At 49.0% G+C, this 27,500-nt stretch overlaps 2 protein-coding genes across 2 annotated transcripts in view; both read right to left on the reverse strand.

Moving 5' to 3' along the window:
• The window catches only part of LOC124477885 (latent-transforming growth factor beta-binding protein 4-like), a 32,866-nt gene extending 26,350 nt beyond the window's left edge, over positions 1 to 6,516 (reverse strand). The window contains exons 1-2 of the mRNA XM_047035955.1: positions 6,461 to 6,516; positions 2,507 to 2,754 (exon numbers count right to left, since the gene is read on the reverse strand). Of these exons, the coding sequence (XP_046891911.1) occupies positions 2,507 to 2,735 (229 nt within the window). The 5' untranslated portion in view covers positions 2,736 to 2,754; positions 6,461 to 6,516. The remainder of the gene's footprint in view (positions 1 to 2,506; positions 2,755 to 6,460) is intronic.
• A 25-nt stretch (positions 6,517 to 6,541) lies between these two features.
• Positions 6,542 to 14,189, reverse strand: LOC124477886 (latent-transforming growth factor beta-binding protein 2-like). Its single transcript, XM_047035957.1, has 4 exons — positions 13,615 to 14,189; positions 8,708 to 8,778; positions 6,695 to 7,091; positions 6,542 to 6,662 (listed from the first exon to the last, which is right to left on the reverse strand). Exons 1-4 carry the CDS (start codon positions 13,911 to 13,913, stop codon positions 6,542 to 6,544), a joined length of 888 nt encoding a protein of 295 aa, XP_046891913.1. The 5' UTR covers positions 13,914 to 14,189.
• Between the last annotated feature and the right edge of the window lie 13,311 nt (positions 14,190 to 27,500).

Raw genomic sequence — 27,500 nt, forward strand, 5'->3', positions numbered from 1 at the left:
CAGTCTGTGCGGAGATAAAAAAAAAATCCTTCACCATGCTTAAAAACAATTATCAATCGATCGAAAAACCAAGAAAATGTCATCTGGGAGAATGCAGCTGGGTTGGGTTCACAGAACAAATCACTTTCAACATCAAAGCAGGGTTGATTCTCTGTCGGTTGTAAATATGTGTAGGATTACCGGCTGTGATTGACAGGTGTGAAGGCTTCGGGCGGGGTGAGATGGGTGAATGCTGCTACAGACCTGTCAATACATCCCTCCTAAGGGATTAACAAGGTTTCTCACCACTCTGACCTCCGGGCTACCAGGAACACATTCACACACTGGCTTTACACTGGGGAGACTGGGGGTGGGGGAGTGGGGTTTAGGTGAGGGGAGGTGAGAATGGGACGGGGGGGTGAAGAGACGACCTGAGAGAGAAATCAATGTGTTTGTGTGTATTTACACGTGTGTATGTATGTGTGAGTGAGTCACAGAGAAAGAGAGAGAGAGAGAAAGAGAGAGAGAGAGAGAGAGAGAGAGAGAGAGGGAGAGAGAGAGAGAGAGAGAGAGAGAGAGAGAGAGAGAGAGAGAGAGAGAGAGAGAGAGAGAGAGAGAGAGAGAGAGAGAGAAGAGAGAGAGAGAGAAGAGAGAGAGAGAAAGAGAGAGAGAAAGAGGGAGAGAGTATGAACCCTATGAAGCCGGAATGAGTTCAGAGAAGGTTGTACCACACAAATACTAAGATGAAGATGTTCTCCTACCAGTTATAAAACCACCAGAGTCCTATCTCCCAATATCTCTTTCTCTGTCCCATCTCTTTTTCTCTCTATTTCTCCCTCTCTCTCTCTCTCTCTCTCTCTCTCTCTCTCTCTCTCTCTCTCTCTCTCTCTCTCTCTCTCTCTCTCTCTCTCTCTCTCTCTCTCTCTCTCTCTCTCTCTCTCTCTCTCTCTCTCTCTCTCTAGCTCCTGCAGTAGAGCTGGTGGAGGAGCTGGTGGAGTGGAAACTTGGACGGCGTCTTTATAACGGACACATTAAAACCAGGCGTTTGAGGGGGAAATGAAACAAAAAAGCCCTACTGTAACTTTCCGTGCAAAACATCAGGATCTGCCACTGCACTTCCAGCCTACTATACTATTAAGAGAGTAGGACACACTTGCGGAGTGTAGTCTCTCTCTCTCTTTCACACACACAGATACATACACACAGGTGAGGCCCGTCCCTGGTATGAACAAGTGAACGTTCGATACGACTTGAACCCATACGTACGGAACACGCAAGAGAAAAGATCATTAGAAAGAGAGAGCGAAATGAGCGATCGAGATGGCCCGGGAGAGAGAGAGGTTCTTGGAGCCCTCTCTGGTGTTGTTGACCGTGGGTCTGGTCAAGTGTTTAACTATGAGCTAATGTCCTGACCAGGCCTGAGAGGGATGACCATCACACCCCCCGCTTCTGCCAACCCTCCACCATCAGAGACTCAACTGGGGAGAGCAAGGGAGCCTTAGCAGCACTCAACTCTAAACCACATTCAACAGCCTGCTAGGTAAACAGCCTGGTAGGGAAAACAGACTCTGCTACATAAACTAAACACACATTACCAAACCAGTACAGATGGCAGGAAGAGGACAGGTCATTTTTCGGTGTGAGAAACACAACAGTGTTCTTTTTGGGATGTATATGATATATATGGGAATGTGCTGTGGATTGTTGTATGTGTTCAAATTGACTACAAGTCCCAGTTTGAGTGAGTTTTGATGCCATTCTCTTACATTCAAGGACTACATCAGCCATGTAATCTAGAGTTTACCAGTATGTAATCTGAAGTTTAACAGCATGTAATCTAGAGTTGACCAGCCAGTCTTAGAGGTACAGTGTGGCAGTCTAAAAGTTATTTGACTTCTGTCTGCACGCCAGGGTGAGGTCATAGGATCGAGCCCTTTCCTAGAGCAATGGGCTGATCATCCATCATCGCCCTAACCCTACTCACCCTGGACCAGGGCACCAGCTAGCACGCCAGCCAGCCTCACAAAGAAAGGAAGTGGTCACAATGGGCTATCAGGGAGAATATCAGGCCCTGAAACTCTCTCCTGTACCACACTGACCTTATCTTGTTCCCCCACGGGCGGGAGCGGGAGAAAAACGGACACGTAGCGTTGAAAAGGGTCCGGGGGAAATATCCCATCAGATTTTCCATACGATGGCACAACAGTTTTTTAAGACATTCTTTCATGCAGGTTACCTGTAACAACCACATACACACATTGACACCCAAACATACAGACCTACACACACACACACACACACACATACATTTGAACAGACCTTCACACACACACAAAGATAAACAGACCCATACACACACACACACATTTAAACAGACGTACACACACACACACTCACATACATACATACATACAGACATGCACACTTTAAAAGAGGGATTGCCTGTACGTTGGGCTCAGGTCAGTTTGGTGTTTTCTCTCTGTGCTGTCTGAGGTGTGTTGGGGAACTGTGCAGGTTGACCTCTGACCTGCAGGACTGGTGATCTGGATGCTGTACTGGCCCTTCTGAGTGTGGAAGCTCTTCACCCTGGTCCTGCCTTCCTGCGGGGCCGAGGAAGAGGAGGGGGAGGATGAAGAGGGGGAGGCGGAGGGAGCGGCCGAGCTGAGTTTCTTCCTCTCTGAATCGATGTGTTTCATCAGGAGGGCGGCCATCTTGTTGCCCCGCCCCCCATGCGTCAGAGCTTTCTTCAACAGCATGGCCTGGGCCTCCTTCAGACTGGAGAGGAGGAGGAGGAGGATGAAGAGGAGGGGAAGGGGGAAAACAGAGGAGGATGAGGGGAAGAGAGGAGGAGTAAAGGAGGAGGGGAGTAGGAAAAGGAGAAGAGGAGAGGAAAGGGAAGAAGGAAAGAGGAGGAGGAGGGGAAGAATAGTGAGACAAGTACAAGCGTTCAGAGTTTCCCAGACATGCTCAGATTCTGCGTTGTCCAAGTGTGGAACGTGACAACGGCTAGCTGATGACGTCATCAGCGGACACACTGCTGCCATCCTGAGGTCCGACCTAGCAGTCAAGAAGGTTCCGCTCATTCTGACTGGTGGAGCACTGAACCATTGCTGTGGTCTCACACACAACAGCTTGATCAGAACCAGACCTGTCCCATGTGACCACAGCCAGAATCACCACAGACAGAGGATATCTACTGTTTATCTGTGCCCTGACAGAGAGATAGAGAGAGAGACAGAGAGAGAGAGACAGACAGACAGAGAGAGAGAGAGAGAGAGAGAGAGAGCGAGAGAGAGAATGGGAGGGAGGGAAAGAACAAGAGGGACAGAGAGAGTAGGAAGAGAGAGAGGGAGAGAGAGATCAAGGACTCTGGAGGTCTGGTCACAGGCCAAGTGTTTTTAACAGCATCTCCAGCTTGACGGTTGCCATTTGCATCGGAGGCGACGGACAGTAAGAATGTTGTTTTGACACAAGATCACAACATCTAACTAACACAAATGGAAAACGATGGGAGGGGACTGTTAAAATGCAGTTACACAGTTCTGTAGTTGGCACATAGACATAGATGCACACCACATGGACACACACACACACACATTCACCATGTTATCAGCAGCCAGCTACTTCTTTGCCTGCCAGTTTAATGGTCTATTGTCAGACTGATGTTTACTCAGAGCATAACTCCACCCGCTTAGCCCTGACAGTGAAGAGTGAAGTGGTCCTAAAGAACAGACCTCAGCCAGGCCGACCCCGACATCCCACCGCTGCAGCCTGTGAACACTCAACACCCTTTAACAGGATGATTACACACTGTGTCGAGTGTGGGAAGAGCCAGAAAAGAATTGGAGAGGGAAGGAACTGTCGAGTTGACCTTTGACCTCGCTCTGACACGCCGTGTGGCTGGCCAACAGCGACAGTTTGACATGGAAGAGAGAGACGGAGAGAGAAGGACAGAGAGGGAGAGAGAGACGGAGAGAGACGGAGAGAGAAGGACAGAGAGGGAGAGAGAGACGGAGAGAGAAGGACAGAGAGGGAGAGAGAGACGGAGAGAGACGGAGAGAGAAGGACAGAGAGGGAGAGAGAGACGGAGAGAGACGGAGAGAGAAGGACAGAGAGGGAGAGAGAGACGGAGAGAGACGGAGAGAGAAGGACAGAGAGGGAGAGAGAGACGGAGAGAGACGGAGAGAGAAGGACAGAGAGGGAGAGAGAGACGGAGAGAGAAGGACAGAGAGGGAGAGAGAGACGGAGAGAGAAGGACAGAGAGGGAGAGAGAGACGGAGAGAGAAGGACAGAGAGGGAGAGAGAGACGGAGAGAGAGAGAGAGAGAGACGGACAGAGAGGGAGAGAGAGACGGAGAGAGACGGAGAGAGAAGGACAGAGAGGGAGAGAGAGACGGAGAGAGACGGAGAGAGAAGGACAGAGAGGGAGAGAGACGGAGAGGGAGAGAGGGACGGAGAGAGACGGAGAGAGAAGGACAGAGAGGGAGAGAGACGGAGAGGGAGAGAGGGACGGAGAGAGACGGAGAGAGAAGGACAGAGAGGGAGAGAGAGACGGACAGAGAGGGAGACAGAGAGGGGTTGGAGAAGTGTGATGGAGGGAGTGAGAGAAAGGAACGGAGAAAGCAGCCAGAAGACAGAGAAATGGTCCATCCTTTCCAGCATGTATTAAATGACCCAGACCTCACTCCAAAACACATGAATAGTCCTTCTGGAACTCACTTGACACTCATGTTTTTGCCAAAGAAAAAGACATCCATTTAGAAATATTTGAGATGACACACACATGCTCATACTGTACAGTGTATCTAGGACTCAGACATATAGCGGGTTGAATAAGAACCAGTGACAGTGGAGAGAGGAGAGTGCATTAAAACCAGTGTTATAGCAAAACTGCAATGCTTATCTATTTCCCAGGGCCGAGTACTCTATGTCACTTTATGTCTTTAGCAGTTCCTGCTGTGTGTGTGTGTGTGTTTAGCAGCAGTGATAGAAGGAGGTAGTCAGAGGAAGCTATGCTTTCCTCATCAGTCCTGGAAGCTGGGGGCAACCTTGTAACACTTACACACACACACACACTCACCCCCCCCCCCCCCAAACACACACACACACACAGACCCACAGACATGCACAAACACACACATACACTCACAAACTCAATGACATTTGAACTTTTAAAGAAGACTCATTGAAATAACTGCCTTTCAAACCTCAGACTAACTATGAATAATGAACATTAACGAGACAGTCTTCCAGCAGTTGTCTTGGCTACAGACCCATGATGAGACTAAACAGATTTATTTTTCATTTCACTCAGAGGATGTTTTCCTGTGTGGGCCTCCAGGACAGCTGTGTCTGTGAGTCACTGTGAACCTTCCTCTTCACAAACATCAACACAACAATCTGACAGTGCTGTAATTTAGGACCAAAACTAGACCCAATCAATATGCAAAATGAACACCGATTCATTGGTGCTAAAGAGACACACACACTGAAACACACTCACATGCACACACTCCATGAAAACACACCCAAACTCACACACACTCCACACAGACACACACCCAAACACTCCACACAAAACTCTTAACTCACCTCACACACTCTCAAAACTCAAGCACACACGTCTGTACGTGGAGCCTCTGTTTGGTATACAGTAGACCCCTCTGATATGCAGTACAGTCAGAATTATGAGGAGAACAGCTCCACCTGCAGACTAACATGTGCATAGCAGCACCATGTTGTAGGGACTGGACCTGCCCTACTGTACAGTGTCTCAGACACCGTCTCTCTACTGGACAACATCAACACGTAGCCACAAACAGATAGCATCACTACAATCTACCATGGCAACACTCAACTAGCTAGCGTCATTCACCAGTCACACTGACAGTGAAACAGTAGATGTGATATTGCATTGACATTACGGTCTGGAATATTCCGCCTAACCGTTCAGCTTTATAACCCGCACTGCAAAATCAAATAAAGATTCATAGAGAGGCATAAAGGACATGGCTGGTTCAGATGGATCGTAATTTACTAGTGTGCTGTTGGGTTAGCATGTGCTTCAGTCAGCCAGCCAATCAGCTGCCGGGCTGGTTGGCCAGGAGCCCTGCTCTCCCTCTCTCACACCTGGCCTGCAGCAGGTGGACATGCACACACACATCCATAGGTACACGCACACATACGAACACACTCACACAAACTCACACATACACAAATGACTACATACCCAAATGTGCACACAACAACACACACAGACACACACACAGGTCCACAAACACACACACACACACCAGGAGGTGATACATATCTGCAGGGTTAGCCAGCAGTTAACAACGTCAAAGCCAGCAGGGTGAGGGGAGAGGACACAGACACATCATCATCATCATCATCATCATCATCTCCAGTGGTTTAGACAAGCCCGTGTGATGAGCGGGCAGGACAGTAGGAACAGAAGGGTGCAGGAGAGAGCAGAGACCCACCTGAGAGGCTGCCAGCGGACACTGTACTGCTTCTTCTCAGCCCCTGGAGGAGGGGGGCTGGGCGGGCTGCCTCCTGGCCCTTCAGTCCCCCCAGCTGGAGGAGGGGGCTGGGAGGGTGCTGGAGGGGTAGAGAAGGCCTGGGAAGGGGCTGAGGCCTGGAGGCTGGCTGGAAGTGGGATGGGGGTGGTGGCTAGGGCTGGGGCTGAGGTTGGGGAAGGGGTGACGGTTGGAGACTGGGTGGGGGTTGTGATAGGGGTAGGAGTTGTTGGAGGTTGGGTTGGTGGAGGCTGGGGAGTTGTGGTTGAAGACTGGGTAGGGGCAGATGACGGCTGGGGAGTTGTGATTGGAGGCTGGCTTGGCTTAGTTGGAGGCTGGGTTGTGGTGGTTGGAGGCTGGGTTTCAGTCCTTGGAGGCTGGGTTGGTTGGTTCAGGGCCTGGTTGGAGGTGTTTGGCCCAGGAACAGTCCTGACCAGCGGGTTGCTGGTGGGTCTGAAGTATCCCCAGGGGAGGCCAGTTAGGGCGTAGGTCACACTGGTAAACTCACAGCGAGGGCCGTGGAAGCCATGCCGGCACTCACACACGTTGGCATGTCTGCACACCGCGTTGTTATGACATCTGGGAAGACACCTCGCTGTGGAGGAGGAGAGGAGAGGTGAGGGAAGAGGAGAAGGAAAGCAAGCAAGGAGAGGAAATAAGAGAGGAGAAGAGACAAGAGGCAAAGAGAGGAGAACAATGAAGGAGTGCACTCAAACCAGTGCTAAGCAGGAGGACTCCCATGAGGGGTCAGATAATGTGGAATCTCAGAACGTGTTCTTTTCTTTTTACCGTCCCAGTGAAACTTCTGGACCACGCCCCTTTTAAGAGAACTGAATCTTTAACGGGTGCAACCCGTTAAAGCAACCAATTGAGAAGCTGTCAAGATTTCCCTCCCCTGAAATAAAACAAGTGAATGCCGGGCAAAGCAGAGAGATACAGAAAGAAAGGTGGAGAGAGAGAGAGATAGAGAGAGAGAGAGAGAGAGAGAGAGAGAGAGAGAGAGAGGGAAAGCGGGACCAGTTTAAGGCCATGGATACAGGAAGGGAGGTAGTCAAGCATACAGAATGCAGGGTTTACATGGTACCCCCCCCCCCCCCCCCCTCTTCCAGACCCCCACGAGCCCCAGCCCTGTTCTCATCCGGCCCCCTATAGCCTTGAATCTCACCCCCACTCAGCCCCTTGCATCCTGGGACTCCTCCCGTCTCCGCCCCCACCCCTCCTCCCCCGCGCTGGGGTCATTGTGTCCAGACAAAGTCCCCTGGAGTGCAGCTGGATGGCCCACTGACCACAGATGACATTCCCCTACCCCCAACCCCCTCCTCATCTCCCAGCCACCTCCCTCATTCAGCCGGGCAGCAGCAGGGACAGAATGTGTGTGTGTGTGTGTGTGTGTGTGTGTGTGTGTGTGTGTGTGTGTGTGTGTGTGTGTGTGTGTGTGTGACTCTGTCAGGGTTAGGGTTACAGATTGAGATGGTTTTGACACAAAGCCTCTTGGGTCGGTTCTGTTCGGATCTGTCCTGGTCTCTCTCTCAAGACATCCAAGTGGATAATACCCTGTCCAGCCAGACAGGCAGACAGACAGACAGACAGACAGACAGACAGACAGACAGACAGACAGACAGACAGACAGACAGACAGACAGAGAGACAAACAGCCAGGCAGCCAGATAGACAGACTTCTCGTGGCGGCTGTCTGACAGGTGTGTCAGGACCAGGTCAGGAGGTAGGAGGAGGAGAAGACACAGACTGGGCTGGGATGAACTGATATTACAAGCTCCAGCTGGCGCCCATTGGACATTCCACTGGCACACTGCCCGCCGACACACATCCTATTGGCTGGCTCCGTCTCCCCTCCCATTTATGGATTCAGGCATTTATTTAAATGCTCACCCTGCCAAGCTTCCTATGTCACTGTGGTCTCATGGGTTAGGATCATTTTCAAATCCATTTAATTTAAATAACAGTTTGGCTGTATCAGGGATCACAGTGATCAGGATCAAAGGTGCATGGTTCTAAGACTATATCGGTGGTTGGAGTTCATTTAAGGTATGTATTTAACCAGGTGCATGAAAAAATAACCACATCTCAGCTACCAGGCACTATATCACACACCAAAGTGTTCTGTAACAAAGTTAGTCAAGAGTAACAATGACATCTCATTCTCAACTCCAATGTTCCTTAGTACGGGGCAACGGAAGCAGGGAACACTCACGCTTGGTGCACTTGTTGGTCTTGGGAGAGATGTTCCAGCCTGAGCAGCATCTGTCTCCACACACGTTGGGCCTGGGAGGAGAGGGAGGGGGAGAGGTTAAGATGGAGGGAGGGGAGGAGAGGGAGGGGGGAGAGGTTAAGATGGAGAGAGGGGAGGAGAGACACACAGACAGGACGGTACAGACAGACAGGCAGACACATGACACAGATATAACCTCCACCCCACCCCCTCTCCTGGTCATGAAAGGACAGACACAGATTGAGTGTCATCTCAAGACCCGACTGTTTATCCAGCGGGATTCTGGGAGAGAAGGCAATTAACACACCAACACAAGCCAGCAGAGGCCACGCCCTCTCCAATGTGACAGCTCAGCGTGACTAAAGGCCCTACAGTAGCCCCAGGACGAGAAGCAAGAGATCATCCTATTAGACACAACAATGTGGCTTTCAGCTGTACTGAGGCCTGGACACCACAGGCCAGGAAGGCTAGCAACAAGCACCCCCCCCCCCCCCCCCCTGCCAAACAACCTCCCAACCACCTGAACCTGAGGGGAGATCTGTACGTACTCACAGGTGTGGTATTTTAAAGTCACACACATATCACACATATTTGTACACACACCCACATGCAAAATAGGTCCACATGTCACTTACAGGCAGGAGTGTAAAATTAAGCCTGGTTTGATCTGAACGCACCAACCCGCCACCTACGGTCTTGTTCTGACAACCGTCTGGTGGTCCCACCGCTCAAGAGCGCCCGGTCCCAACACAAGCTCTTCTTCTGTCTGGCCCCCCAATGGTGGAATCAGCTCTTAGGAATGATTTGCTGGACCTGATGTTGGTTTCCTCCAGGATCACAATGACTCTTATTGAGAGACTTGTTGCTCTTGTTGGTTAGTTGTAACTGATATAAAATTATTGTACTCGCTGTGAAATATTTTACTGTTGCTTGCTTTTCTACAGGTACATTCTTGCACTTTTTGAGGTTCATGTTGTTTAATTGTAACTGTTTGTAAATTGTAAATTGTAACTACATGCTCTTATGGTTCTTCCCTTTGGCACTTATTTGGTTTTTCACAATGTATGCTTCATGTTTTGGCTACCCGCAATGTTTGGGGCTATCTCGTTGTTATGATCAGTGACCTATGCACTTTCGTAAAGCTCTGTCTTGGAAGTCCTTTTGGATAAAAGCGTCTGCTTAATGAATAAATGTAAATGTATAATCCCCCAGACATCACCACCGACCAATCAGCTAAACTGTCGGAAAAAATGCACCCAATCCCCCTGGCATTCCCATCAACCGCTGAGCTGACAGAACAAATGCACCCAACCCCTTGACATCACCACCGACCAATCAACTGAGTTCTCAGATTGTTAAGGTCCCTGTCAGTCTGCATCAGATCACTGAGCACAACAAATAAAGCATGTTTTCCTGACTCCCTTACAAAGAGAGAAGTTTAGAAGGGGAGGGGTTTAGCTCAGTGGTAAAGCATCTGAATGCATCAATAAGTTTGTTGCAGGTTCCAAAATCCCTTCCGTTGCTTTGGATAACTGTGTCTGCTAAATATTTTGTAAGTTATTACAGGTTTGGTTCCCATCTTCTCTCTCCCCGAGAGCTAGCTACTCCAGACTCAGACCGTGAGAGCTGACCTGCTGAGCACTCGAGCAGGCTTGAGTAGGGCTGCGGGGCTGACCTGCAGCCTCCCAGTCTCCCTCATCCCAGCTTCCTCTCTCCTGAGGAAGGATGAAGGTCCAGTCTTCCCACGGGCGTTCCCGGCGGCCATCACACCAGGGTGTGAAAAGACGAGGCGTTTGGAGGTTCAGGCTGTCAGGGCTGGCTGTGACCCTGGCCCTCCTCCGACCCCTGGCTGGCTACCCCCACCCCGGGCCAGACAGTGGACTGACACCTCCGGGTCAACCAGCCTGGGGGATGCTGAGTGCTACATGCCAGCCAGGGACTGAGTCAACATTCACACATGGAGCCTGATGATTCAAATGGTGGTGGCGGTGGTGGTGGGGGGGAGCATGGAGGGGAGTGTGGTTGGGGGGGTGGGGTCACATGTCTCTTGTGGGTCACAGCTCCACCCTGAACTAACGGCTTGATGCAGAAGGCCGAGAGGCCACAAGTCGCCAGACAAACTGACAGTTGGCCCAGGAGCCGCCCGGGAGAAAGAGACATGGATAGAATTACATTTAGTCATTTAGCAGACGCTGTTATCCAGAGCGACTTACAGTAAGTACAGGGACATTCCCCCTGAGGCAAGTAGGGTGAAGTGCCTTGCCCAAGGACACAATGTGATTTGGCACGGCCGGGAATCAAACCAACAACCTTCTGATTAATAGCCCGACTCCCTAACCGCTCAGCCATCTGACTGGATAGATAGACAGATAGAGCGACAGATAGATCGAGATAAATGGCTTGAGGATAAAGATGTAGATGCAGACATACATTCAAAGAGGTGGAAGGCCTTTCTTTCCAAATAGGGAGATTTCAGCACAGCAAAGGTGGAATGGAAAGTTCCAGAAGGTTTTGTCTCTCTCTCTTAGTTAAAAGCGGGCTGTGTGTGAGAGTTTTTAACAACACACACACACTAACATACACACACACACAAACATGCACACAAGTGTGTTTAGAGAACTGAGAGCTATCTGTCGGTGGTGTGGATAAGACAAGCCGTACATTTAAACACTCTTCTGAACACTGTTATGAGAGTTCCGCTGTGGAACGTGTGAGATATTATCTGAAGGTTCTGCTTGGGAACATCTAAGAGTTCCATACTGAACCCATCATTTATAACTGTCTAAACTGGTCATAAAATCAAACCATAGCCAGCTTCCATCTTTAATCTATCTTTCCTGTGTTCTCCTTCACTCCTCTCCTCTCTCCTCTTCCATAATTCATCCATCCATCCATTTAGTAGGCATGTGACTTGGCTGATACAAGGGGAACTGTATATGACTGACCTTACTTAGACTCGGACATGGGCAGTAGGTCTAACCCAACACAAATGCCTATGCACACCGTATGTGGGATAATAAAGTTATTTCTGGTTCAAGGAACTACCTGTAAAAACGAACTGACACTACACACCCTATTAACTTTTCACTGTATAAACTTTTATAAGAGCTGGCTTCATATGAAGTTGCTCCAGACTTAATTTCAACATCCTGCCTCTTCTTGCTTCCTGACCTGAGGCTGTGGAGAGACGATCTCACAAAGAGACGCACAGAAGCTGGGCCAGAGACCTCTGCTTTCACACACACATACACACACACACGCACACACACACACACACACACACACAATCCAGTCTGTTGTTCCCTTATAACTCTGCCCTTCCTCCCTTTGCCCCCTCCCGTCTTCATCCCCTCTCTTGCACCCTCCTCTTTCTCACCCTCCTTTTTTGCCCCCTCACCCCCTGCCTGACCCCCCCCCCCCCCTTCCCCCAGAAAGGGCCTACAGTACAGTTCACTCTTATTAGCAGTGTGGGCTGTTACGGGTCTTGCTTCTGCTACTCTTTGATGTGGTGCCAGTTTCTTAGACTGTCCGTCTGTGTTAGTGCCTGTCAACCTGTCTGTCTGCCTGTCAACCTGTCTGTCTGCCTGTCAACCTGTCAGCCTGTCTGCCTGCCTGTCTGTCTGCTTGTCTGCCTGTCTGTCTGTCTCTGTCTGCCTCTCTGTCTGTCTCTCTGCCTGCCTACCTGCCTGTCTGTCTGCTTGCCTGTCTGTTTTTCTGTGTCCGTCTGTTTGTCTCTAAGCCCAGGGTGAACTGTTGAACCAACGCCACTCTGAGACCCCGCAAGTCTAGCGTGACTAACCTCACAGTAAACACCCTCCTTCTACACTTCAGTGACTGTGAAAGTGCTTCCATTTACCCCTAATCCCCGACACACACACACCTGCACACACATACACAAGCTCCAGCTCTGAACCCCCACAACAGTGTGATGTTGAACATCCATAGAGACTTGTTTAGGGCTAATACTGTAAGACAGTTCTAACGTCAGAACAAAAGCTTCTCCCTGATAGACATGTAAACAGACGAATATGACCGTCTTACTTCCTTCCTTCCTTCACTAATAATCTCTCTTACTCTTTTTTTTTCTTTCCCTGTCTCAATTTCAGTCTCTTTCCGTCTGATTAGCTTTTAAATATGACGCGTGAAGTGATGAAAATAAAAGCTGCGTAGAAAATCATAATATTCATTAATCCTATTTCATGCTTGGACTGTTTAGAACTCAAATTATGGAAGCAAAACCAGAGCGAACCGTACAGTGTCCTCCTGTTTGTTGCTCAACTCGTGGGTAATGAGAATTCCGAGCGTAACTTGACGGATCAGCATCCCTCCAGGGCGGGTCAGGGCTATGCCTAGATGAGGGCCGGGGCTACAGACTAGCCAGCCGGATGAGAAACGTGTCGAATCCCGAGTCTAATCCCTCCAGACCCAGGTCACTGGGTCCTAAACTCTCTGAACTTCGTTATTGTGCAAACTGAGCCCCTTCTGAATCGATAGCCGACTAACTAATGACTTATGTACGTTTCTCATTGTGTTTCAGGCACCAGTAGTAGGTTATCCACACATCTATAACTCGCAAGTCAGAGAGGGACATTTCACACATTCCAAGGGGGGCAATGTGCAAGCACTCTTGACAGTCTGGTCAATGGAACAACTAGGGATTGATGTATCCACAAAAGGTGGTGGATTTACACCCACAGAAGCTGGTACAGCTTTATTGCAGCATTCGGTGACAGTGGACTTGCCTATAGCCTACTGCTGAAGGTGATTCAAGCACGATTGTTCGATATCCACCAAAATATTGAGACTATTTCTAAAATGTGCGACGGTCGAATCGAACACCTGTTCCTTTTCCAACTGACTGAAAATGATCTGGATAACAGTGAACTTACCCATTTAGTTGAAACGCTCCATTCGACGCGTATTTCCAATGTTTCTTTCCCCTTGACACCTTTAGATGGTGTTTATATTTCGGTTTTGTAGTAGTCGTCCTCCAAGGACCGGTATATGGCTGGTAACTCACGGTTGCGTAATGATACCTGGCCGCCGTCCGTCTCTGTACCCTCTCCGTCTCCTGAGATCTTGGGGTCGCCACGGTTCTCACTAATGTTCCAGATGATCTCGAAATCGCAAGAAATACTACGAATGTCGCCCATAAACCGACAGTATGAAAACGTCCCCACTTTGACATGTTTTAAAACAAACTCCGTACAAGTGTTGCTTGATGTCTCTAATAAAGAATACAACAATGTGACATATACACACAATGTCAAGATCCTTTATCTTATATTATGAACAAGCTCGTATTGTTGCCTAATATGAATATAGGCTACATTTACTTACAGCTACCTTATTGCTCAAGTTCTGCATAGACTCGACAGTCCTTCGTCTTCCTGGCAACAATCAACGGGGCAAAGCATCATTTCTACTAGGCTACTGAAGGACTTCAGCTCTTCACAAAAAGTTGGGTTTCAAGTTCGGCTTAAAACTTCGAGCCAATCAGATGTGCCCCAGGGTGCAAAGAGAACACAGCCAATCAGATCGGTTGGTCCCATAGCCACGCGAATGGAGATGGAAATAAAGCAACAAACGAAGAGAGCCACGAGCCATGCCAACAGTCAGCCTCAACCGCTAGATGGCAGCATTGTAAGGACCCCCAACCTCGCCCATTTATCTAATTGAATGCCTTTACACCCTATTTACATACACGTCTTTTGAAACACTGACAAATATCACAATGCTTTTTATCAGACCTGAGCCTCAATCTCCAGCCCGCCCCCACCCCTACCACCCACAGCAGGGGAGACCATCAATCCCAGACCATGGTGTGGACCCAGAGGGACCTGGAGAGTGTGAGAGAAGCTACTGGTTGACAGCCATGATGATGGAGGACCTGTGAACCGTGCTCAGATCAGTGACCTGGGTCACTGGGTCGTCTGCCAGGCCACTGGCTCCTTGCAGTTGGGGGAGAGTGCTGAGAGACTGAGGAGAGACATGGAGGAGAGACACTGAAGAGACACAGAGGAGAGAGTTCGAGGAGATACCGGGAGGAGAAAGAGGGAGGAGATCCCAGGAGGAGAAAGAGGGAGGAGAGAGAGGGAGGAGAGAGCGGGGGAAGAGAGGGAGTAGAGAGAGGGAGGAGAGAGAGGGAGGAGAGAGGGAGGAGAGAGAGGGAGGAGAGAGAGGGAGGAGAGAGAGGGAGGAGAGCCTGTGAGGAGGGACAGGGAGGAGAGAGAGGGAGAGAGGAAAGAGGGAGGAAAGAGAAGGAAGAGAGACACTGAGGAGATACAAGTAGAAGAGACATGAAGGAGAGACATAGATAGCTTTCATAGTGGTATATTGAATCCCAAAAGCCCAATATGTCGTAGGGGCTCAGCCATTCGGAACCACCTTCAGATGTGGTGCGACAAAAAAACGAAACAGTGACATCACACAATGTCATAAACAGAACTATGATTATGGTAATCAGGTACAGATCCCAGATTCACATATTTACTGTGGAAGAAGTCTCTTTCTTGTTTTCCATGTGAATGCCTTCCTCAGCATTGTCTCTCCCTCTCCTCCTGCAGGGGTCTGAAACAGGCTTTTTATAGCAGCGCGGAGTGACCTGGGAGAGCAGAGCAGCTTTAAGCTTCAGGACGGGAACGTGGAGCAACAGGCCTGCTGGAAGTAATGATGCAGAAAACGATTGTGCATGAGTGAGTAGGAGTGCACGTGTGTGCGTGTGAGTCGGAGTGCACGTGTGTGCGTGTGAGTAGGAGTGCGTGTGTGCGCGTGTGTGCATGAGTGAGGAGCACTGTGTGTGTGCGTGTGTGTGTTTGTCTGTGAGGAAGAGGGAGAAAGAGAGACTGTGAATGTTATTATACAGAGGAGAGTTGTGTGTACAAGTGGACTGCAGGGAATCCAGTATGTAACTGTCAGCCTGTGTGAGTGTGTGTGTGTGTGTGTGTGTGTGTGTGTACGTTTCTGCTTGTATTTATATGTGTGTGTGTCAGGTGTGTGTTTGTAAGTGTTGTAAGGAGTGTGTGTCAAGTGTGTATGTGTGCCGGGTGAGTGAGGCAAAAACAATGCTAATTAATTGCTAATCCTTGTGTCGTCTTCTCTACTAGGAGAACTCTCTGCTGACACTGTAAGTTATGGATCCACCTGTCCTGAACTGAACAAACATGGTATTTTCCTTATCAACTCATTTCCCTCCCTCCCTCTCTCCCTCTCTCCCTCCCTTCTCTCCCTCCATCCATTCTCTACTCCTCTTATTTCTGCTGGATTATGTTGCAGGAGGGTTGTCCCAAGAGACCGTCGCCTGGCAACCGCCCACTGCTAGATTATAGGTTGTGTCAGGCATCATCCAGCATTGAACCAACAAGGAGAGATGGCACAGGGTATGAGTGTGTTCGTGTGTGTGTCAGTGTGTGTGTGTGTGTGTGTGTTAGAGTGTGTCTTGTTTGCGCTCAATGGAGTGTATGTTTATGTTTGTTAGAGTGGTAGTGATACGAGTGAAATAAATGAAATGGATGAGCGTTTTCTTTATACTAAAATAAATGGATTGCAAAAAAAAGCCCTGAAGAAAGTTACGTTTGTTACTGTTGGCGAGAGGTGCAATTATTTAATCACACATTCTAATATATGTTCCCATGAGAAAGATATATTTAGACTGATGAAAAGTAGTTTGTTGCTTCTTGAAAAACCACAAACGACAGAAAACAAAACACATAAAAGATTCAGAGTTGATTCTGATAGCTTCTGATTTATATGAGGAGACAAGCATTAACTATTTATTTAATTTAGTAACAAAAACTCAGTTGTGTCCCATATAATGGGACAATGTATGATTTATTGTGTAACTACAGATGTTTCACAAACTGACATTTAAACGCTAAAAACCAATTACATTTTCTTTAAATAATTTGTTTCGGTAATACAAGTTTATCCACTAAGATAAATCTCTTGTTTATATGATGAATCTTCGGTTCCTTAAATACAATACAATGGCATTCGTGTTATTTTTTTCATGTAGGTTTGTGGCCACAGTTGAACTGCTTCTTTACTCCTACACCAGCTACCCACCCAAACAGGAAGGCCTCCATCCTGGGATCCAGTGTCCCCATCTGGCCCCCCGTGTTGGTCCTTCCTCAGCCCAGATGGAGGCACTGGGCAGCGGGCAAGGAGCTGGAGGCCAGTGGGCCACAGTCCCAGACATACATGCATGGACAAACCCATCACACACACACAAACATATGGACAACCCCCCCCCCCCCCCCCGCACACACACATACATGCATAAATACTGCATCCATGCATACACACATACACTTGAATATGCATACACACACATACTACATACAGTTTACCTTACCAATATACTGAACCATTTTCTGCTGCCACAATTCATAGCATGGAAATCTACAATCTATGTTTCCCCAGGGAGTGTGTGCATGGGTAGGGGGGTTGGGGTTTACTACGGTAAGTACATACAGAAACAAGCACTTGGGTCATGAATGAATGTTCTTGGGTGGGGGTGGGGGGAGATCTGAGGGGGAGGGAGGAAGGGAGCGAGGAGAGGGAGAAAAGAGGGGAAGGAGACAGTGATAAAGGAAAGAGAGGGACACCCTGTGAGGGAGAGCATGAGAATGAGCAGACTGAGAGAGTGACAGAACTGAACACTCCATGCTCCACTGTTGGTCGGGGAAGAGGAAGAGGAGAGGAAGACAAGAGAAGAGGATCATTACTGTGTCATCATAGGGTTTTTCTGGACATCACAGAAGACTACGAAACAGCCGAACATGGCCAGCTGACCCCTCATCTACCTCCATCCTTTCAATTGTCCCTCCTGTCCCTTCCATCCCTTTTCTCCTCCCACACAGACCATAGCTATCTTTGGAAACCCTTTCTCTCACTTCCTTAAACTTCCTTCTCCTCTTCCTCCTCCTCCTCCTCCACCTCCCTTCTCTGTTCTGTCTGCTGTCACTTCTACAGCTCCTCAGGGGATCCCTTTTTTTATTCATCTCTCTATCCTCCCTCCCTCCCTCCCTCCCTCCCTCCCTCCCTCCCTCCCTCCCTCCCTCCCTCCCTCCCTCCCTCCCTCCCTCCCTCCCTCCCTCCCTCCCTCCCTCCCTGGCCTGTCATCGCTGTATCTGTCGTCCTTTCTCTTACAGCAAGAAGCGTGCGTCTCCTTCACACAGAAGATTGTCCTGAGGGGAGACGCAGAGAAACAAAGAGAGAGAGAGACAGACGGTCGGAGAGAGAGACGGAGAGAGACAGAGTAAGGGAGGGAAAGAAAGAGAGAGAGGGGAAATAGAAAGAGAGAGTAATGAGAGAGAGAGGGCAGACCAAGAACCAAAGTGAGAGTCTCGATGACGGTTTGCTGAGTCCTGGAGGAGAGACATTCTGAGAGAGACAGAGAGAGACAGAGAGGTAGAAACCGACCGAGGGAGACGGAGAGAGATACGAGAGGCGTGCTCACGGGACAGGAGGTGGCACTTCTTCTTGGCTGAAGCCGGGGGATGCTTGTCCACAGCTTGCTACATCCAAGGCGGGAGTCCTACTCTGACAGCAAGACAGCAAGGCGTTCCCATCAAATATTGATGCGGGACAGGCCTGTTGGAAAAGCATACAGCCATGTCCCATTCCCAGAGCGTCAGGAGAAACACAGGCCACAGAGGCTGACAGCTTAGGAGAGGCTCCCTTCTCCAGCTCTTCTTCTCTTCTTTTTCTTCTCCCGTGGTTCTCTGTCTCTGGTCGCCCAGTCCACTGAGGAGCCTTGGGAACATCTGGGGAGACCCTAGCTGGACAGACCGTCTGACTGACAGACAGACCGACAGACAGCAGCACAGCTGAGTTGCTGCCATCTTCATCCTCCTCTCAGGACACACAGAGAGAGAGAAAGCACTCCAGAGCACCTGAGGGCTCTGTCCCAGACCCGGAACTTTCCTGCCTCCAGCTGCTCTGTGTGTGTTTGTGACCCAGCGTTTGCGTGCGTAAGAGACTGCGTGTGTGCCGGCAGGACTGTAGAGCTCTCTCCACCATAGTGAGAGCTGGACCAGACCACCAGCAGTGCGTTGGGGGAACGGGAGGGGGAGAAGGAGGCGGCATGGGGAGCCTGCAGGAGTAACAGGAAGGAACAGGCTTTTCGGCTGCCCCCCTGGTGCAATGTGTGGTGAGTAAACATCATCTCTCCTCAGCGCTAGGTCTGGGTCTGTGGGGGGGAGGAGGTGTAGGTATGTGTGGGGGCTTGTGTGAGGGTTGTGTATAGGGGTGTGTGTAAGTAAGAGACAGAGATGGAGAGAAAGAGAAAAAAAGAGAGGTGGAAAAAGGAGAGTAAGCTTGATAGAAGTACTACTGTTTTCCATTGTGTTGTATTGTAGTTTTTTTGTTGCGTTACTGGTACTGGTAAAATACAATGTTATCTGATCACATTTCATCTCAAAATGTGTTACTTTAAAACCAAAATAAATCTTTTTGGAATCCGTCGTTTTCAGAGCAGAAACAAAGATTATCTTCATCCCCATGAAGGGGTGGATTCATTGTGGACGAAGGTTAAAGGTTGCGCATCTCATCAAATTAAACCCTGTTCATGCTTCCTAAACCTGAACATGGAAACTACAGTTTTTCCTCATGGATTATATATGACATTTTTGCTGGGTAAGAGTCTAGTTGTTCTTTATCCATGTGTGAGGTCTCGCCAAGCTGTTTTAGAAGGTGTCTAGGTCAGAGGTCAGAGGTCAGCCACCAGAGTGAAGGTTGGTTTGGGAGGTGTGCAGGTCAGAGGTGGAAGGTCAGAGCATGAAACCGAGAAGGGAGAAATGGGAAGAAGACAGAAAGGAAAGACGGGAGGGATGGAAATGAGGTATGAAGGGAGGAAAGGAGAGGAGGGAATGAGAAGAGAGAAGGAGGCAAGGGAAGGACAAGAGGGGAGGAGGGGAGGAATAGAGGAATGGAGGTGGAAGGAGACAAGGGCCTGTGTCCACTCCAGTTGGGCAGAGGGGTGTTACTCAGGAGCAGGAGAGGACGGAGGTGGGGCAAGGAAGTGGAGGAGACATGACAGGGTTCTGTAGCCCGCAGCCCAGTCCTGCTCCCCAGCCCAGCCTTGCCCCCCAGCCCAGCCCAGTCCTGCCCCCCAGCCCAGCCCAGTCCTGCCCCCCAGCCCAGCCCAGTCCTGCCCCCCAGCCCAGCCCAGTCCTGCCCCCCAGCCCACCGCTCATGAGCCCTGTACAAGGTCCCAGCATCATACGTCTCCGGTTACTCTGCCCCCGTCATCTGACTCATCTTTCAGCAGTGCATGTGTGTAAACATTTGTGTGTGTGTTTGTATATGTGCATGTGTGTGTTTGTGTGTATTGCATGCATTTGTATATTTGTGTGCTCTAGTGTGTATGTGTTTCCAAATGTTTGTGGCTGACTGTTACTAACTTTAGCATACATGTATTATATCTTCATCGCCTGTTTCTGCGATGAATTCATTTTTATAAAAGAAAATATACATATTTTGGGGGAATTTATACCTTTATTGTTTATTGACATTGATAGTTCCTATGGAGAGGAAAAGGACATGTGGGAGAGAGAGAAAGGGAATGACGTGGTAAAGGGCCTGGGCCGGATTTGAACCCACCAAGAAGGCCATTCTTCAGAAACATTAGCAACAATATCAACCTACAGAACATATTAAACTCTTAGCTTCACTGTACTGCAGGCTAGGTCATTTTGAACCAAGCACTAATTGTAGCTTTAGGCTAGTTCATCCTAAAGCCACACTGTTTGATTAGCTTTCGGCTAAATCAGCCTAGATGGAATCTATAGCGTATTAGCGCAAGGCTATTTCATCCTAAGCTAACATTAGCTTGTTAGCACTTGCTCCAGGCTAGCACATTGTATTCTCTGCATGCCCAGCTACTCTCCTCTCTATCCAGCCAGTGACCCAGCAAAGTCCCATCATGGCTGTGTTACAGTATGTAACAGGCTTGGACCAGAAAGGCATTTACGCAGCACCTGTGGGCGGACTTTATACACAGACCCGAGGGACTTGAGGAACAGTGAATCAACCATGCGTAACTGTTGAAACCTTTCTGTTTCCATGAATTTTTACTTTTTGTAATTACACTCACACAAACATTGTTATTTTGTCATATAATTAATGTTAGTTAGATCCCCTTATATATGTAACGACGCACGTTGAAAATGATATGTTGTCCCTTCATTGTGGACTGCATTGGCAATATTGTTTAACAGGAACATTCATGCCAATAAATCCATTTTAATTTAATCGACTGGATAGCGAGAGAAAGACAGAGAGAGAGAGAGGAAGAGTAACAGGGAGAGGAAAAAACATAGTGAGAGGTATGGTGAGAGAAAGAAAGAAATATCATGTTGTGGAGTAAAAATCCCAAAATCTTCAAAGAAAGACAACACATCAAATTTACATTAGATCCAGAACACCCTAACAACCTCTCTTTTTATTCAGTCTTATAAATTCATACCGCTGAATTCTGTCGCCGGATCTTTTTTTAGGATCCAGTGGCTGTGAAAGCCAGTGGGTGTTTTTTTCAGCCAAGTTTTCTTGTAACTTACAAGACAACACTTACCATGCCAGTTGTCACATCATTGTCTGAGCAGACATTACCTTCCCCAAACCTCAAATGAAGGGTTTATTTCAACTCTGGTCTTGCAGGATAATCAAAAACAGGTGTCAGAGGTGTCAGACCACCTGTGAGAAACGTTTATCTGAATTGACATTCACCTGATGATGTGTGGGTCTCATTGTAACCAGACACTGTTTTGTTCCTAGTTTGGTTTCAAGTAAGATTGCAGTCTATCGCAGTAGAAACCCCTCCCAGAAACCGGGTCTCCACTTCTCCTTACATGACTTGTCTCATCATCATCTGTCCATTCCTCCATCTATCCATCCCTTCATCCCTTCATCCCTCCTTCCCTCCTTTCTCCTGCCCCTGGCCGTGCCCTGTCTCCTAAATATATAATGCTGCTGCAGGGGAGGAGCTGGGACAGCAACCCCCACAAACCCTTGCAACATTGCAACATAGAACTCAATGAGAGGTTCTGAGTTCAGCTTGTGTTCTGAGTGATGTCACAGTCACTAAGTGTTTTACCTAGCTTTTCTTGTCTTGTTCCGGTCAGAAAATGCAAATCTTTTGCATATTGAATTGAAAGTTGAATGTGATTCACACTGTATAGACTGCCCTGTTCCATAGCACATGTTAATCCAGAGATGTGCTATTACATATTACATGTATCTCCCTTTGCTCTACATGTGCTCTAAAAACACACCAGCCTTATTCCCCTCATGTGTGTGCATGTGTGTTTGTTTGACTGTACATGGCTTTGCATGTATGAAAAGTGTGCCTGTGTGTCCCCTCTCTCTTTCTTTCAGCCTTCATCTGCGCTCTTAAGCTAAATTTAAGAGCATTAATCATCCATGCTGTCCCTCATGATATAAAAGTTGCAGGGAGGAGTCTTGTAATCTCAGCCAGCCTCTGATCTCATCATGACTAATTAATGTTCGCTTATCAAAGACCAGCCATGTAATAATACAAGTTTTATCAACACAGACCGGCAGTGTAATAATACATATTCTCTTATCATAGACCAGCCATGCAAAAACACATGTTCTGAAATCACATTACAGCCAAGTAATAAACATGTCTGTCACCACAGTGGTCCAGAGTAAGGACCAATGTACAGTGATGATACATGTATCCCCAATGCATGTGTGTTGTTTACAGAGCGGGAAAGGCAAGAGTGAGAGGAGGGGAGGGGAAGGAGTGAGAGGAGGAAAGGTAAAGGAGGAAGAAGAGGAGAGGTGAAGGAGGGAAAGGAGAGGAGAGAGGGAGAGGAGGAAAGGTAAGGGAGGAAGAAGAAGAGAGGTGAAGGAGGGAGAGGTGGGGAAGGAGGGAGAGGAGAGCGGGAGAGGAGGAAAGGTAAAGGAGGAAGAAGATGAGAGGCGAAGGAGGGAGAGGTGGGGAAGGAGGGAGAGGAGAGGAGAGAGGGAGAGGAGGAAAGGTAAAGGAGGAAGAGGAGGAGAGGTAAAGGAGGGAGAGGTGAAGGAGGGAGAGGAGGAGAGGAGGAGAGGTGAAGGTTGGAGAGGTGGGGAAGTTCAGGCTAAGTGGGGATGTTGGTTCTCTCTTTGACACTGGCAAGGGACCGGGGGGCATCTGTTGTGAGTCACACACACATAGACAGACACACACTCATCTTTTCCAACACACACACACACCACTCACACGCACTGACACACACACACACACACACAGATACACACAGACGCTCACATAGACACACACATGCACACATGCACACACACAAACACAACACACAAGCATATCCCATAAGATCTGTGTTCATAATCCGAGCTGTGACTGAGAAGGGGACCTCCTGCGTTACAGGACTGGAGAGAGAGGAATGGCAGAGAGAAACAGAGAGGGAACATAGAGTGAAAGGGAAAGAGAAAAGTGCGTGGGTGTGTAAGAGAGATAGAAAGAGACAGAGAGATAGAAAGATAGAGGGGGATGGATAGAGAGCGAGAAAGAGAGAGACAGAGAAAGAAAGAGAGAAAAAGAGAAAAAGAGAAAAAGAGACAAAGAGAGAGAGAGAGAGAGAGAGAGAGAGAGAGAGAGAGAGAGAGAGAGAGAGAGAGAGAGAGAGAGAGAGAGAGAGAGAGAGAGAGAGAAAGAAAGAAAGAAAGAGCAGGACACAAACAGGAGACTCCTGACATGGATCTGATCTGAACCACTGAGTCACAGTTGGAGTCAGCGTGGGAGGGGACGTTTCTATGACTCTTCCTTCTCCTGGTCAAGACTCATCAAATCAAACTGTATACTGTACTGATGCTTTTTTTTTACAAGCCAGTATGTCACATAGAACCCACAGATAAGCTCTGATAAAAAGATGACCTTTACATCTAACTTTATTTAAAAAAAAAATTCTGGTTGCTATCTACGTATGGAGTAACACCGGGGCATTGTAATGTGTGTGTGCACATGTGTGTGCCCGTGTGTGTGTTTTCGTAATTCCCAGGCAGACCCTGGAGCTAGGAGGTGCCATGTATTTCTCCCTAATTGGGTTGGAAATAATCATGTTTCACTGCTGAATGCCTAAGTCACATCAGAGCTGAGGGAGAGAGTTGTCTCTGTCTCTCCCAGACCCTGTGCACCACTCCCCCCACCACTCTCTGGCCCTCCACCACCCTCCCTCCCTCCTACCTCCCCTGTCCTCCCCCAACTCCCCAACTCCCCAGCTCTTCCCAGCCCTCTTCCCCCCCTCCTTTCCCCGCTCTCCCCCACCCGCCCCCTGAGACTCTGGCCCTGTCTGCCCTGGGGGGCCAGCACCACAGCTGTTGGGTCCTGGTCTGTTTACCCCCCACCCCCACCCCTGACGTCACCTCCTGCATCTTCCCCCTGCCCCTCCTCGTGTAAACACAAGGCAACAAGTGAAGTACAGAACGCACCAGAGTTTAGCTGTCTGTCAGAGTAGCCATTAAACCCACCCTTTATATTCATCCTGAGCTAAGAATAGACTTTACACCAAGGTGACGTGACTGCAGAGAGGGAAGCTCTCAGACTTCACCTTTTTCCCCAACCCTAACCGTAGCCCTAGCCCTAGCCCCATCCCCAGCCTCAGTCCCTGCCACAACCACAACCACAGACCCAGACATCAGTCCAAGTCTATGTTTGTTATACTGTATAGACATACAGTAGCAAAAGTTATCTGATCTAATCTCATTACGTAACTTCCATGTCAGACCCTTTGTCCTGGCCTGGCTTAGTGATTTGGGTCACTGGAGAGGAGATTATTTCACCCTCTGTTAACTTAATAATTTCCTTGATTAATATCAATGCTAACGCGCCTGAAACAAGGACACGCAAAAATGTGTCTGAATCTGTTCAGAGTTGCTTTTAACATATCTCCTCTTCACTTCTCTCTTCTCTATTGTTCTCTCTTCTCTTTTCCTCTCCTTTCCTTTCCTTTCCTTTCCTCTCCTCTCCTCTCCTCTCCTCTCCTCTCCTCTCCTCTCCTCTCCTCTCCTCTCCTCTCCTCTCCTCTCCTCTCCTCTCCTCTCCACTCCTCTCCACTCCTCTCCTCTCCTCTACTCCTTTCCTTTCCTTTCCTCCCCTCTCCTCTCCTCTCCTCTCCTCTCCTCTCCTCTCCTCTCCTCTCCTCTCCTCTCCTCTCCTCTCCTCTCCTCTCCTTTCTTTTCCTTTCCTTTCCTTTCCTCTCCTCTCCTCTCCTCTCCACTCTACTCTACTCTACTCTACTCTGCTCCTCTCCTACCAGGTGTAATGCCCTGTGGGGGTGGGGCTCACTGATGGTAACCATGGTCCCCGGCGGCCGCCATGTCTGTTCCCACGGTCACCACGGCGCCCGGGCGGAGGATCCTGTGGACGACATCGAGGAGAGGGTCCTGGCCGTGCTGGGGATCATCGGCACCGTGCTCAACCTCCTGGTCGTCATCTTTGTCTACATCTATACCACAATCTGACCATACCTGACCGCACCTGACCTCCACCTGACCAGACCTGACCATACCTGACTGTACCTGATCACAATCCGACCATACCTGATCTCCACCTGACCATACCTGACTGTACCTGATCACAATCCGACCATACCTGACTGTACCTGACCACAATCTGACCATATCAGACCGCACCTGACCACATTCTGAATGTACCTGACTGCAACTGACCACACCAAATCATAATCTGTCTGTAGCCAAACATCTACCCACACCTGACCGCAATACAATCACACTTGACCACAATCTGATTTTACTGGACCGTGCCTGACTATATCTGACCATACCTGACCACACCCAACAACAGCCTGATCATACTGGATCATACCTGACCACACCCAACAACAGCCTGATCATACTGGATCATACCTGACCACACCCAACAACAGCCCGATCATACTGGATCATACCTGACCACACCCAACAACAGCCTGATCATACTGGATCATACCTGACCACACCCAACAACAGCCTGATCATACTGGATCATACCTGACCACACCCAACAACAGCCTGATCATACTGGATCATACCTGACCACACCCAACAACAGCCTGATCATACTGGATCATACCTGACCACACCCAACAACAGCCTGATCATACTGGATCATACCTGACCACACCCAACAACAGCCTGATCATACTGGATCATACCTGACCACACCCAACAACAGCCTGATCATACTGGATCATACCTGACCACACCCAACAACAGCCTGATCATACTGGATCATACCTGACCACACCTGACCACATTTCAACCATAATGGATCACACCTGGCCATATCTGACCACAACCCACCACACTTGATGTTCCATTCATGACCATCATTTACCATACCTGACCTCACCTGGCCACAGTCTGACCATAACTTATCATACCTGATCATGTCTGACCAAACCTGAAAGTACCTCATCACATCAGACCATAACTGACCATCCCTCACCATACCTTACCGTACCTGACTGTACCTATCCATACCTGTCCATAACTGTGACAAACTGAGCTCACCCTCCGATCAACAGCAGACGAGAGCCAGACATCAGTGACCTCCAGACACTGGGGAGGTTTCCATCTAGACTGTCTCGCTCCTCTGTTCACATGTTCTCCCAACACGTTCACCTTGTTTGATTCCTTTTTCTATTACCACAAATGGATCAAACTCTGTCCCCCACCACGTGGTACATGCTCTGGTCCCACTGCACTGTCTGCAGAGGGTGGCATCTCATTGACAAACACAGCGAGTGTTACCATGGAGATGGCGATGGAGATCCAGGTCAGGGTGAGGATGGTGGTTCTGTGTCCTGGACCAACATGGGTTCGGACCAGCCGCTCCAGAGTCCATGTCCGAGAGGGTGGTCCAGACATGAACCCTCAACCCTGGGCCTCCCTCCACACACCCAGAGCCTTAGACCCCCGTCCACACCCAGACCCTCTTCCACACCCAGACCCTCTTCCACACCTTAGCCTCCTCCACACCCAGACACTCCATCCACCCAGACCCCTGGACCCCCTCCACACCCAGCCCCTCCTCCACACCCAGACCCTCTTCCACACCTGGCCCCTCCTCCATTCCCACCTGGGCTCTCCTCCCCAGCTGGGCCCTCCTCCACCCCAGGCCCCAGGAGAGGAGCAGGGGCCACAGGCCTCATCATCCTCCCTGGGCTCAGCATCTTACGGTTCATCCCCAAGCTCACACCTGAGAAGACAGAGTGCAGCAGCAGGACTTTGGGGGGGTTGAAAGAGTTGGGGGGCAGACACATCTGGGACCTTCCTTTTTGCACGCTTCCTGTCACCTTGAAAATCCTGTAAAGTAGAATTGAAAATGAGTTTGAAGTTCATCACACCACAGAAGAATGTGCTGTTAACTACCCATCCAAATTCGAATGAAAAAAACAAATAACTGACAAGTGTGTTAAATTAGGCTTTGAAATTGTGAGAGAATCGCCAGTCTTCTCTGCTTGAGACTGGGGGGGCATGTTGCCTGAAGGAGCTAAAGCTCCGCCCCCTCTAATTTATTGAATTTAGCAACAACAGCAACACTAACTAAATCAATTGCAGATATCAGAACAGACCCAACTGCTGTCTCTGAGTGTTTAATATATCACGTAATTACTTTGTCTTTGCATCGTACCAGCTGAGTAACAGAATGCAACCGTCTGTGATCTGACATAGATAGGTCGCTGTGACATAGATCGGTTGGGTTTTGGCTCCACCGATACAAAACCTGAGCTGAAAACGGAAGAGAACCTGT

Source organism: Hypomesus transpacificus, chromosome 15 (assembly GCF_021917145.1).
Source record: "Hypomesus transpacificus isolate Combined female chromosome 15, fHypTra1, whole genome shotgun sequence".
Taxonomy (NCBI): Eukaryota; Metazoa; Chordata; class Actinopteri; order Osmeriformes; family Osmeridae; genus Hypomesus; species Hypomesus transpacificus.